The sequence below is a fragment of the Gigantopelta aegis genome, chromosome 10 (assembly GCF_016097555.1).
Source record: "Gigantopelta aegis isolate Gae_Host chromosome 10, Gae_host_genome, whole genome shotgun sequence".
In the NCBI taxonomy this organism is placed as follows: Eukaryota; Metazoa; Mollusca; class Gastropoda; order Neomphalida; family Peltospiridae; genus Gigantopelta; species Gigantopelta aegis.
In genome coordinates this window covers 25,113,950-25,127,343 of record NC_054708.1, presented here as the reverse complement: position 1 = coordinate 25,127,343, position 13,394 = coordinate 25,113,950, and the positions used below count along the sequence as shown (strand labels likewise).

At 38.6% G+C, this 13,394-nt stretch overlaps 1 protein-coding gene across 1 annotated transcript in view; it reads left to right on the top strand.

Annotated features, from left to right (window-relative positions):
• The first annotated feature begins 1,665 nt into the window (after positions 1 to 1,665).
• The window catches only part of LOC121383552 (serine-rich adhesin for platelets-like), a 31,334-nt gene continuing 19,605 nt past the window's right edge, over positions 1,666 to 13,394 (top strand). The window contains exons 1-3 of the mRNA XM_041513638.1: positions 1,666 to 1,684; positions 3,027 to 3,094; positions 6,740 to 6,929. Coding sequence (XP_041369572.1) covers positions 1,666 to 1,684; positions 3,027 to 3,094; positions 6,740 to 6,929 — 277 coding nt within the window. The remainder of the gene's footprint in view (positions 1,685 to 3,026; positions 3,095 to 6,739; positions 6,930 to 13,394) is intronic.

The following is a 13,394-nucleotide window of genomic DNA, read 5'->3' as shown; positions in this document are numbered from 1 at the left end:
ATAATTACCAAATGTTGCAGGATTATTCACAATTCACTCTAGTCCATTGTGAGTAAGTGATAGGACACACCACCAAGGTCAAGGTCATCTGGAGTCAATACCGGGTGTGGCCTCCGCGTGTGTTGACAACTGCCTGGCACCGCCTGCCCATTGAAGCAACCAGAGTACGGATGACGTCCCGGGGGATGGTGGCCCACTCGGCCTGCAAGGCTGCTGCCAGCTCGGGCAGGGTTTGGGGCTGTGGTTGTCGCTGTCGAAGGCGTCGGTCCAACTCGTCCCATAGATGCTCAATTGGGTTCAAATCCGGTGATATCGATGGCCAAGGAAGGACATTAATGTTGTTGTTCTGTAGGAAAGCCGTTATGAGACGTGCTGTGTGAGGCCTGGCGTTGTCATGTTGGAACACTGCGTTGGCGTTGGCCATAACTGGAATGATGTGTGGCCGGAGGATCTGGTCAATGTAGCCCTGTGCATTCAGGTTGCCCTGCACGTGGACCAGGTCAGTTCTGCCAGGGTGTGAGATGGCTGCCCACTCCATGACACTACCCCCGCCGAATCTGTCCACTTCCTGCACGCAGTTTGCCGCATAACGTTCACCACGACGCCTATACACGCGACATCTTCCATCATGACGTCGGAGCAGAAATCGGGACTCGTCACTGAACCACACCTGTCTCCATCGCACTTGAGGCCATTGTCGATGAATCTGGCACCACTGCAGTCGGAGTCGACGGTGTTGTGGTGTTAAGATGACACCTCGAACTGGACGTCTGGCACGAATTCCTACCTCACGTAGGCGGTTCCGTACAGTCTGGTCGGATATCCTGCGCAAACCTGGTATTGCTGCGGCTGTGGAGGTGGCAGTAGTCAATCGTTCTTGAAGGTGGCGTACCCGGATGTAGCGGTCCTGCCCGGGGGTAGTGACCCGTGGTCGACCGGATCTAGGGAGGTCACGTTTTGATCCATGTTGCTGGTAACGGTCCCACAGTCTGGAGATGGTGCTTGGGGACACATGGAATGCCCTGGCAACGGCCGTTCTGGATTCGCCTGCGTCTAGTCGGCCGATGGCATTGTTTCTCTGCGGTTCACTGAGACGTGGCATGTCCTGGATTGTCAACTGTCGGCCAGATACAGAGGCCAGGCAAGCGAACACCCTGCACTTTTATACTGTCGGTGTTCATGTTGCACGTGCAGACAACGCACGTGCAGTGGTGACATGGTTTGCACGTGGCTGCGTTTTTGCGAATATTCACATTTTGGAACTTTATTGTACAGTAGCTGCGTTTTATCGAATGTAACCGTGGGAATGTGTTTGGGACATGCAATGACCTTATATTCACAAAGCATGAACCGGTAGGAAACATAAAATCGGGTTATAACCCATTTGCGTGCGACCTTTTTTTGAAGAGCATTTATTGTTCTTTGGGTTAACTGGACCATGATTTGCTAACCGGGTGCATTTTACCATTTTTTGTCTTTTAAGTATTTAAGTCTACTAAAGTTATTTTTCTGTAGCCAGGGCTGGGTTAATTACAGTGTCTTCTATCACTTGGAGACCCCATCGCTGGTTTAGTATATTATTTGTTAGGGGAGTGGTGCTGGGTTCCGGCTGGCGCGACGGTTGGGCGGATGGGGGTGGTGGTTCGGGTGGGTGGGGGGAGGGGGATGCCACCAGAAATTAGGGGTTAGACGCTTAGGCGTAGGCGTTTTTGATTTAGGGAGAGATAGGATTGTCTGGGGCCTTCCCCCGTCCCTCGCTCTCCTTGACCCCCCCCCCCCTCGGCCACCCTGAAGCTACAAATGGACCCGGTACCTCCCCATAAAGTTAAATTATTGTTAGTATTATATTTTAATATCAACCTCCTGTGACAACCTTCAATCAACAACCTCCAACTTCGTTCCAGATAGGGTTTAGAGTTTGTTGTATTATTTTAATTTAGAACGCCCATTTAAAATGGTGAAACATTTATTAGTCTAGGAAAATTTTGGATATAATAATAGTTTTTAAATAAATATTTGGACTACACTTTCAATTTTTTTTTTTTTTAAATATAGTTAAATTTGTCCCCCTATATATATTTTTAATTTTTGAGTAAAATTCAAAATTATCCCGTTAAATTTTCTGTCCCGGAGTAGACCTCTGGCTATCCAGAACTCGACCCCGGGACAGACATGCTTGAAACCTTCGTGGTATGGAAGCATGTGAATAAATAAATGAATGAATGTCTGTAAGTGTTAAGACGGGTGCTAAATTGTTAAGTAGTTTGTCCTCTATGTTTCATGTTGCACAGTAAATCACAAAACAAACGTAGTTACGATCCAGATTGTGCTTAATATAATATACTTTATATCTTTTTTTATTATTGCCCCAGATCAATGTGACACTGTCAATGATGAGGAGCCTTGAATCATTGACTTACACAGTGTTTGTGACATACTCACGTACATATCAATATACATATCCATACACTCATACATATACATACATAAACATATTTTCAAAGATATTCACATAGGCCTATTATTTTGTTACTCGTGCCTGAGAAAGTATTGATCTGAGGAGAAAAGAAAAAAAGAAAAGAAAAAGAAAACACCCCACAAAAAACCCACCCTCGAAGATGAGGAAGAAAGATGAAATGCAGGAAAATAAAAAAAAATAAAAAGAAGTGGAGGTTTTTTTTTTTTTTTCTCAGACATTGTATTTTTTTAATACTGATCAGTGTTCGAGATTGACGGTATCCCGATATCCCACGGATACCAGAATGTAATTTTGGATACCAGACTTCAAGAACCCAGTATCCCACCGGGATGTCATATAATGTTTTTTGTTTTTGTTTTTAATCCTGCGTTTTTGATTTTCACTAAAAAAATGTAAGTCGTCATTTTCTGGTAGGTTAAGTAAACGTATTTTCGAGCTCGTACCCAGTCTAATGCTATGCCATAACAATACTCCCCCCCCCCCCCCCCCCCCCCCCAACTTGTACCCAGTCTAATTCTACGCTGGAGCAATAGCGGCGTAGCAATAGACTGGGTGTTTTGTCACTTCAAATTTTATTTGAGGTATCGATTTCACATCTGCAGAAAATTGATACAGGTAGGTTTATCATCAGTAATGTCAGAAACACTTATAGATTACTGCTAAATATTAATTTATGTCCAAATTACTCAAAAATAAATGCAGCAAATCTTTTTGCTAATTCCGTTTGATTGCTAATATCACAAATTCCGTGATTTTGATTGCGATGTAGCAATAGACTGGGAACGAGGACATTGTCGTCCAAGTTTGTTATGATGTTATTTATGAATTTCATTTAAGTGGGATACTAAATTCTCAGGTGGGTTACCAGATTTTGAAATGTTAGTATTCAACTGGGATACTGCCCAACATTTTTAATCTCGAACACTGCTGATATTGTTTTGACGTGCCTATTGAGGTCGTCCTTACCAAATTGCTAACAACTACAACAAATTACTCTCCTACCTTTAATTGCCGTTAGATTTCCTCCAAAGTTTGTCCAGACACAAATCGCAAAAACCCCACTACAAATATACAGATTCCACACACGAGACTCAGCCATTTACCTTTCGACTGACCGTTCAAAATTGCGCCAAACTTCCTCAATCAAAATTGCGCACCACTTTCTCTTTGGCATTAACGGCTCCATTCAAAATTCCATAGCACCACCCCCACCCCCACCCGCCTGCTACCGATTCGGTCGGGCTGCTGGTGCTCCCTTGCACCTGCCAGTGCAGGCGGTCCCTCCTCTCCCCTCCCCCAACCTTTCCTGTCATGGACGGAGGAGCCGGCCAAGGCCGGCTCTTGTGCCCACGACAGGCGTGCGCTACAACAGTTTGTTCTGAATGTGCACGTAAAACCCTATGACATGACATGACACGAGACTGCAACGATGTCGCCTATATCGTCTTTGCTGAGATTGCATAGGAAAAAATATATGCAATTTTCTGCCGTCTGCCATGTTGCTTGTTTATGGAATAATCTTCAAGAGGGGTGAAAGCCTTCAAAGTATGTGACACAATTAATATGAAATCGATGATCTCTAGTGGTATCATTAAAATAATAATACTTTTTTTTTTTTTTTAAATATGACGTCATCACGTTTGCTTTTATATCATAACATGTTATGACGTTGTTAGATTAAGTCCTATCCTTTCACCCCTCTTGAAGAATATTCCATAAAAAGTCAAAATGGCAGCTGATACAAAATTACATGCTTTTTTCCCAATGCGCTCTCAGCGAAGTTGATATAGGTGACATGGTTATCATCTTGTATGTGGAATCTGTGTCAATGTAATGGTTTTTTCAAGATTTGTGTCTGGACAAACTTTGGAGGAAATCTAACGGCAATTAAAGGTAGGAGAGTAATTTTTCGTAGTTGGTAACAATTTGGTTCAGACAATAGGTGTCAGTCAAGTACATGTGTTTTAATGGAATAAGTTTAAGGAGTTGAGGTTCTCTGAATATCCATGTTGTCTCTACATATATAGCTGAGCACACACACACACATCTGACAGTAAATATCTTCAGGAGTAGCCTATTATTTTAAAAAAATAATATTTTTTCAAATATGACATATTCATGATATTTCATTTGTACAAAACTGTACAAAATACATGTGCTTTGTGAGGTGTACATTAAATTAGGTTGCACTCTAGAAACAACAGTTTCAGTGAGGTTGTCAATTTAAGTCAGAAGACACCAGATCCTGGTTGTCATAAAAATACATGATTAGCCACCTTTTGAAAAATGTTTATCTGTATAGGTAGCACTAAACCAATTAATTTCCGGCTTGGTCGAAGTTCGAGGTGCACCAAACTTTTGATAGAGAAGTTAACACCACAAGTCCTGTGATTGGTTATAAAGTTGAGTGTGTTGGTTGTAAAAAAAATTAGTTTCATCGTGGCTAAAAATGTATGCAATTTTATTTGATGTAGTACCACCGTGTCAAGTAGCCTTGTGCTTGGAACATATAGGCTATGGGGTACTTGTAAAAAAAAAAGTACTAAAATTTTGTGCGAAACTAGGGGTGCTGTAGAAACATCTGGTTATACCGAAAATGAGCCATGAAAGGTACCATTTTCTGCAGTTAATACTTTAAAAGTTTAAGGTAGGGGTTGTAGTACTGATATTTATAGGTCATAGTTTGGTTGATATATTGCATATATAGTTTTTTTAAACACAAACGTTAACATGGTCGTCTGTGGTATAGTCTAACCTATAGCACATATTCAGTGTATAATAAAAAAGATTATAATTTTTGTGATTAAATTAAACTATACTATTTGATTAATTAGCCGTCACTCGGCCATGCACCTTCACAATGACCTTGACAATAATTACTGTGCACATTGGCTCAGAATGGAGTTTGAATAAAAATTAGCTCTGAGGAAAAGTTAGTTTTGGCCTATAATTCATACTATAAAGATTTGAATATTTTTATTTACATGGTGTTTGACTTGCCATATACAACTGCTCTTAAATATGGTATTATATCTAGGCAACCTGAACTTAGATTTTAATAGCAATTTATTTTTATATTAAAAAAACCATATGCCAATATTGGGTTAATGTCTTTAATTTCCATAAACATAGTTAATGTTTCATGTATGTACTTCTGAAAGCTTAACTTTTTAAAGACCTTGATTTTTATTGTCCTGTTGACATATTTATAGGGTGCTAAATCATATTTTAGACAAATTTGTAGTTTCAGGAAAAAAATAATTTTAATTTGAAGAAAAACTTTACCAAAGCCATAATTATAAATTTTGTCACTATTGTGGCTTCTGTTCTCATTTATACATAACAATAAGCTTGTTAAACATATCTTTAGGTCTCCAGATCAAATTTTTTTTTTAAATAATCACTTAGTTTGCTCCCATGAAGTGTATTTTAAGTGTACCCTAGATTTAGAACCAATTTTTCCAGATTTGATAATCTACCTTGGTGTAAGTTGATAATTTATTTTATTGTTAATGCTGTATTATCCAATGCGTTGTGTATATTAGTTTTAGGCCAATATCTTAACACTGTCACCAATAGTATTTTAATTGGTATAGTCCAACCTATAGAGAAAGTGACATTTGTGGTATGTCCTAATTCTCATAAATTCCAGTTTTTAATTGATGTGTAACTGCCATTTTGAATTAATTAGTACTCATGGAGTCATTGTTTGAACATGTGCAATATCTTTTAGACAAAAAAACTGAATTTAATGTAGGTGAACATGCATGTAGCATGTGGTTAGGTTCCATGAATGCCGATGGATATGGCCGCCAGAAAGTACATTAAATTGGCCCAACATCCCTGCACCCAAAATAGAGAAAGCTCACAGACTGGCATACATGTTAAGACACAAGAAATGGCAGTTCATAAAAGAGTGCTTGAAATCTCTCATTTGTGTCACAATAGGCAGTGCATATCATTCAGACATGTATGTGATTGACTAATGCTGTGACGTTTGGAGAATAATTTATTTTTCGTAGCAATAGCCAACACTTGATTCTGTGATGTGTTGTGTTCTGTTGATGTGTAGACCACCTGAGTGGCAGGTTGGAAAGGGGAGTCTTTCCAACCCCAGAATATAATGGATTGTTGTAAATTGTAAATTTACTGCATTTGGTTGGCAAACCCTGATAGTGTTTATTGTTTTAAGATTGTTTCTCCTAGCCTGCATGTCGGTTTTGTTACTGTTTGTAATAGTGTCACATACTTTGTTTGCAGTTTTTTGACACCCTGCAACAGATTGTGCTGGTATGTTCATGCAGAGACACAGGAGCCGGAAGTTTTGAACACCAATGGGCATTTTCGTTAGACCAATCTGCACTGACACATTTGGCTGAGCTGCCTTACGACCTCGACACTTTCGCTTTGGATTGTCCACCTCTGTGTACAAGTTGTACATACCAGAGTGGTAAGTACAAATGTTACAGCACAAACGCTGCCGAGTGCACACACCCCTTCTTTTTCCCGCTGGGAAGTCCCACATCAGTTGACCATGGCATTGTATGTACTTGTCACAGATGGACGAGAGATTGACTATCAGTAAGACATATTGTCCAAGAAACAAGTCAAACAACAAAACATTTCAACAAATTTATATACAAAATATAAATATACACAATGACGATTTCACTCCAAACATCACTACCCCAGCCTTAAATTAACCCCCCCAAAAAAAAAACTGTATTCTGGTGTCCATGGTAAACCAGTCTGAGCCAACTAGCTTCTAGTCAATGTTCGAGCCTTAGTTAAATAATCATTTTAAACCAGTTCAGTTTGTATCAGTATAAACTCATCTGAAATTCACTGTCATTGCAAATACTATCAGTATCTTGATGACGACCAGACACTAGCACATCTTGGATGGTTGGCTGTTGACATCTCTTGCAGATATCCTAATAACAGTCCGCCACCACGCTAGTCTGTAGACATCTCTTGCAGATGGTTCTCCTACAGTTCCGCTCGCCACATCTGTGTCATCCCTCACACCCAGTTATAGCTCACATGGCTATCATAGCTCTCGTAGCTCACACACTTCTCATGATTCTGGCTCACGCTCAAACCCAAAGGTTCTCGTGGTTCTGGCTCATGCTCAAACCCAAAAAGCTGAAACAAAAATGTCTACAAATAGGCTCACTTAATATAATTATGGCAATAAAATACCACCTCATTATCAAGCCCGTCTGACACTTATAAAAACTATTGTAACACAATAAACCAAATTAACCTTAACCCCTTGTCTTGTACCATGTTTACTCCTGGTGCACAACAACACAAATTACGCTTAACCCTCTAATACGGTCAGTTACACAACCGAAAACACACTATACACACACCCAAGGACCCTATAACAAAGTAAAACTACCTAAGTTACAGCACCTGATTATGCACTAATATACAACACCACTTACATAATATATCTAAATACAAACAAATAAACAACCCTATTAATAATCACCACAAACAAATTACAATTAACTAAATTGCCCTGTATTTGAGTCTTGGGGAAGAATATAGTCAAACTATCTGTCCAAAAGACTAAACCACATACCTCCTAAGAGCCATTTCCCAGTCAACTTGCCTGCTGGAAACCTTCTTGGCAAATGCACTGATGAACAGACAGGTGACATTTACCTTTCCCCACAGCCTGCATGCTTTTTACCTGCAGCTTAATTTCCCACTGAAGAAACTCAATATACTGCTCATAAAAAGTTATGACAACGTTTTCACAATTTACCCAGTATGCTCATGCTCTACCAGATATGGACAAAATATTGGGCATTTATTATATAAACCCCCTCTAACATCATAAAATACATGAAACTAATCTTTTCTGTGACAGTACTATTCATAATTTGTTCCAGTTTGCCCATGTGGAGGACCCTGTATGTGTCGGCCTCTGATCTGTTGATAAAACCGAAATAGAAGCTCATAAATACTAGCACTACCTCAATTCTTAATGTTTTCTGGTTTCTAGCATTTGCATTTATGGATTATCTCCGTTGGACTGTTGGACTGTTTTCACCTGTTCTACCATGTTAAATTGACATTGTTTGCAAGCGATATTTTTCAAATCTGACTCTTTGTGATTGTGTTTGTAATCACATAAATAGTGTATTTATCCAACAAAAATGTGATTTGCATGCTACAAGGTATGTAATGTGTAACTTTCATATAAAAGGTATAATTTAATTGCTTTTTTTCTTATTTTTTTATGTTCACCTACATTAAATACAGTTTTTTTGTCTAAAAGATATTGAACATGTTCAAACAATGACTCCATGATTACTAATTTTTTTCAAAATGGCAGTTACACATCAATTAAAACTGAAATTTATGATAATTAGGACATAACACAAAATGTCACTTTCTCTATACATGTAGGTTGGACTATACCAATTGAAATACTATTGGTGACAGTGTTGTGATATTGGCCTAAAACTACTATACACAACGTATCAACCAAAATACATGTACGAACCACAGATATGAATACTACAACACCTCACCCAAAATAGTGACTGAGATAAATGATAACATTATTAGAATTTGAATGATAAATTAAGTTTACATTTTATGTAAGTTGGAAATTTTGATGAACGTTTATTTATTGTCTACCATGAATAAATATATAACCTGTTATATTGTTATTTTATTTATTCTCTGCCATGAACAAATATATAACCTGTTATATTGTTATTTTATTTATTATCTGCCATGAACAAATATACAACCTGTTATGTTGTTATTTTATTTATTATCTACCAGGAATAAATATATAACCTGTTATATTGTTATTTTTATTTGTTTTAAGTCACAGACACTGCGACAAATTTAAAACTATTTTAGCTATTTTTAATACATGAAACGAGATATTTGTTATATTTTATTGTTATAGGCGTCGGGGGGGGGGGGGGGGGGGGGGGGGGGGGGGGGGGGGGGGGGGGGGGGGGGGGGGCGCTTACCCCAACGCTGAAGCTGGGGGGCCACAATATGAACTCGCATTTAATAAGTATGGTAACTGAATCTGGTACAAGCCTGCTTATTGTTGTCATGCTAATGTCAGGCTGTCAACTGTGATGACGAAGTTGGCCAACTCCACGGTTGCGTTGCAATTTCCCCAACTCGGGTCCTGGTCTGAGGTTATACATGTAGGTGTATGATTAGTACCAATCGACGGAACACCGATGCGCGCTACGCTATATAGTCGGTGTTCATATATCTATATGGTGTTGCGCGTATCGGTGCATGTTCTATCGACTGGTACTAATCATACACCTATAACTTCAGACCAGGATCTAAACGCCCCTGTTAATAATGGGTTATACGACGATAATCGAGTTGTAAGAACACTTTGACTAGCAACTGGATAGTCGTAGAAGTCGTGATAGCAGAAAGTTGACCAACCTTCTGCTAGCACTTTGAAGCCTAACCCTAGCATTAGTCCTATCTTTATTCAGAAGTGGGGTGGGGGCAGACTGACTTTTGCCCGAATTAAACGAAAATGCCCGAATCTGGATAACAACAGTTATTCTTATCAGCATTACTATCAAACAGCTATATAAGGTTGCAGACGAATCATTACGCATTTTTACACGGATTATGTACAACTAATTTTGAGGGTAGAATGATGGTAGAATCTATGGTAAAAAGGGTCTCAGATTAGCACATAATTTTTGCAGCGATACCCCCCCCCCCCCCCCCCCCGGAATTTGTATTTGGCGTTGTCATAACATTAGTGTCTCAGACTTGATTAGAATGAATGAATGAATGAATGTTTAACGATACCCCAGCACAAAAATACACATCATATGAAAATAGTATTTATATATATTTATGTAAAACCACAGTGTAAGGAGCTGTGGGTAAAAAGTATAATACAATACATAAAATGAAGGTACAGACTCTGTCTCGAGTCTAGACTAAAAGTTTTATAAGCACCAGGCCAGACTCGATCTCTAATGACGTCATACACATACAATTTGTATGGCGTTGTCATGACGTTACAGTCTCAGACTGTAAACATATTTGCAGCATACAAAGTGACTTTTTAAAATGTATTACCTACTTAAATGTGACTTATATCAAAACAACATGTTCAAACAATAACTAACAGTATCTACAACTTGTGATAAAATAACTCATGCCAGAAAATATGTGTGTAATTGTGGATGAAGATATTTCGTGTGTTTGCATGAACGTACACATGTGGGTGTACATATGCATGAGTACAGGTAGGGGTATATATGTATGTATGTGTGTGTATGTATGGTTATGTAGATGTGGGTGTATGTATGTGTGTGTGTGTATAAGTATATTATATAGGTATATGTATGTGTATATATATATATATGTGTATGAATGTGTATGTATATGTATGTATGTATGTGTATGTAAATATATATGTATGGGTGTATGTATGTAAATGGGTATGTATGTATGGGTAGGTGGATGTATGTTCGAAAGGATGTGTGTGTGTGTGGGGGGGGGGGGGGTATGTGTACGTAGATATATGTGTGTATATATATGTCACGGGTCGGTATCCCAAAAGAAACAAGACGACAACTCAGGAATCATTCATACACATTTATTTACATAACACTTCCCTCCCAACCAATACATATTGCACCTTCACGCATGTAACACATATCACATGTAAATTAAACTATGAATCAATATTAAATAGAGTAAAAATCTTTTAACCACGAAATAATACTAAAATGTCTGTCTTCCACTATTCATCACATTTCACAATTCATCATCATAAGTCACCCTCATCATCACCCTTGTCATGATCATTCACTGATCATCTTCACCATTCCCCATTATCATTATCATTCACTAGAATCATCACACCTCATAATGATCATTCACTGATCACCGTTGTCGTTTACTATTAATACCCCTGTCGTTCACCAGAATCACTAACCCCCTCGTCACGGTCATTCACTGATCATCTCCGTTCACCAGAATCATTGGTACCCTCATCACGATCCTTCACTGATCATCTCCTCCATTCACAATTATTACCACCATCATTCACCCGAATCAGCAACACTCTTTGTCAGGATCATTCATAGATCACCTTCGCCGTTCGTCAAAATCATTGACACCATCGTCACGATCATTCACTGATCATCTTCTCTGTTCACCATTATCACTACCGCCATTCACCAGACTCACTCTTCGCCAACTCCCAGAATACATCATCTACGTTCGTCATCACCAGGACCCAATACACAAATACACTGAAATACAATATACCCTAATCAAAACCATGTAATATTTATATTACCATATCAGATGTTAGACAATTTTCTCTTAATATAATGTCCGCACTTCACAAGTGTCTTAAATATTACATAAATCAGATTTACTTAAGACTTTTGTTTTGCAATGACGTTACATACAACTACTAACACATATACACAATAGTATACCACAGTTATACAACAAACAAACAAAATCTACTTACGGTTGTCATCAACCCAGAGTTATACAGAATAAAATATTTCACAATATCTTAACACACAGTTTCTCTCTCAAGAACGTTATGTGACTGCCCACAACTCATTACATCTCCCAACTATATCCCCACTATGCATGCTTCACTCACAAACAAAAGTGTTCACCAATGTAAGCCCAAGCCCAAGTTCTTTACAAACACCTCTGCTAGTGATTGCAGTATAAAAATATAGTTTGCCGTAGCAAGCTATGACACACAGTTCAACAATATATTCTCAATTACCCAAGTATTTACAATAAATGTTCTAAAATATAATATGGTTCTTATATTAGTACCCTTGACTTGTGACACACACCCCTACTTAAAATTTTACTTCACCGAATAAAAGTATAACAAATAAACAATCACAAGTCACAGTACGTCAAAGTTACTCTCACGTTTCTACATCTCTCCCACCCGACAGCTCTACTATTCCACACCCTCATTATCACCACATCTACTTAAAAGATCTGCACACAGGTTGTCTTTGTCTTGTATACTCTTACATACAAACCTGTAGGGTTGCAGAGCCAACGCCCACCTAGTTACTCTTGCGTTTTCGAACTTTTATTTCTGAAGCCATGTCAATGCTCGATGGTCCGTTTCTAAAGTAAAATCGGTACCATACACATACTGAGCAAACTTACCTATTGCCCACACAATCGCTAAGCACTCTATCTCAATGATTGCATATCTCTTTTCTCTCTCCTTCAACTTGCGACTGATGTATAATACTGGAAATAACTCACCTTCACTCTCCTGCATCAATACCGCATTGTGAAGTGTTCTCCCAACTTTGGTAACTTTAAGATTGGTGCTTTCGACATTTTGTCCTTCAATTCCTGAAAGGCCGAAATCGTTTCCTCTGTCCAACATAATACCTTGTCCTGACTATCCTTTGTCATATTTGTCAAAGGTACTGCTATCTCTGAAAACCGTGGAACAAATTTTCGATAATAACCGATTAAACCCAAGAATGATCTTAACTCCTTTTTGTTTTGCGGTCTTGATATTCCCATGATTTTCCTAACTTTCTTTTCCTCTGGTCCTATTTCTCCATTTCCAACTACGTGTCCCAAGAATTGTAAAGTCGTATGTCCAACAAAGCATTTGCTAGGTTTTGCTGTTAGATTAGCATCTTTTAACCTTTTAAACACTTCTTCTACAACCTCCAGGTGATCTTTCCAGGTCTCATTGTATATCAAAATGTCATCAATATAATTTAGTACATTTTCCATACCTTGCAATAAAGTTCTCATCATGCGTGAAAATACTGCTGGTGCGCTCACTATTCCAAATGGCATTACTTTCCATCTATACAGACCATGTGGTGTAATGAATGCAGTTGCATCCCGGGATTCCTCTTCCACT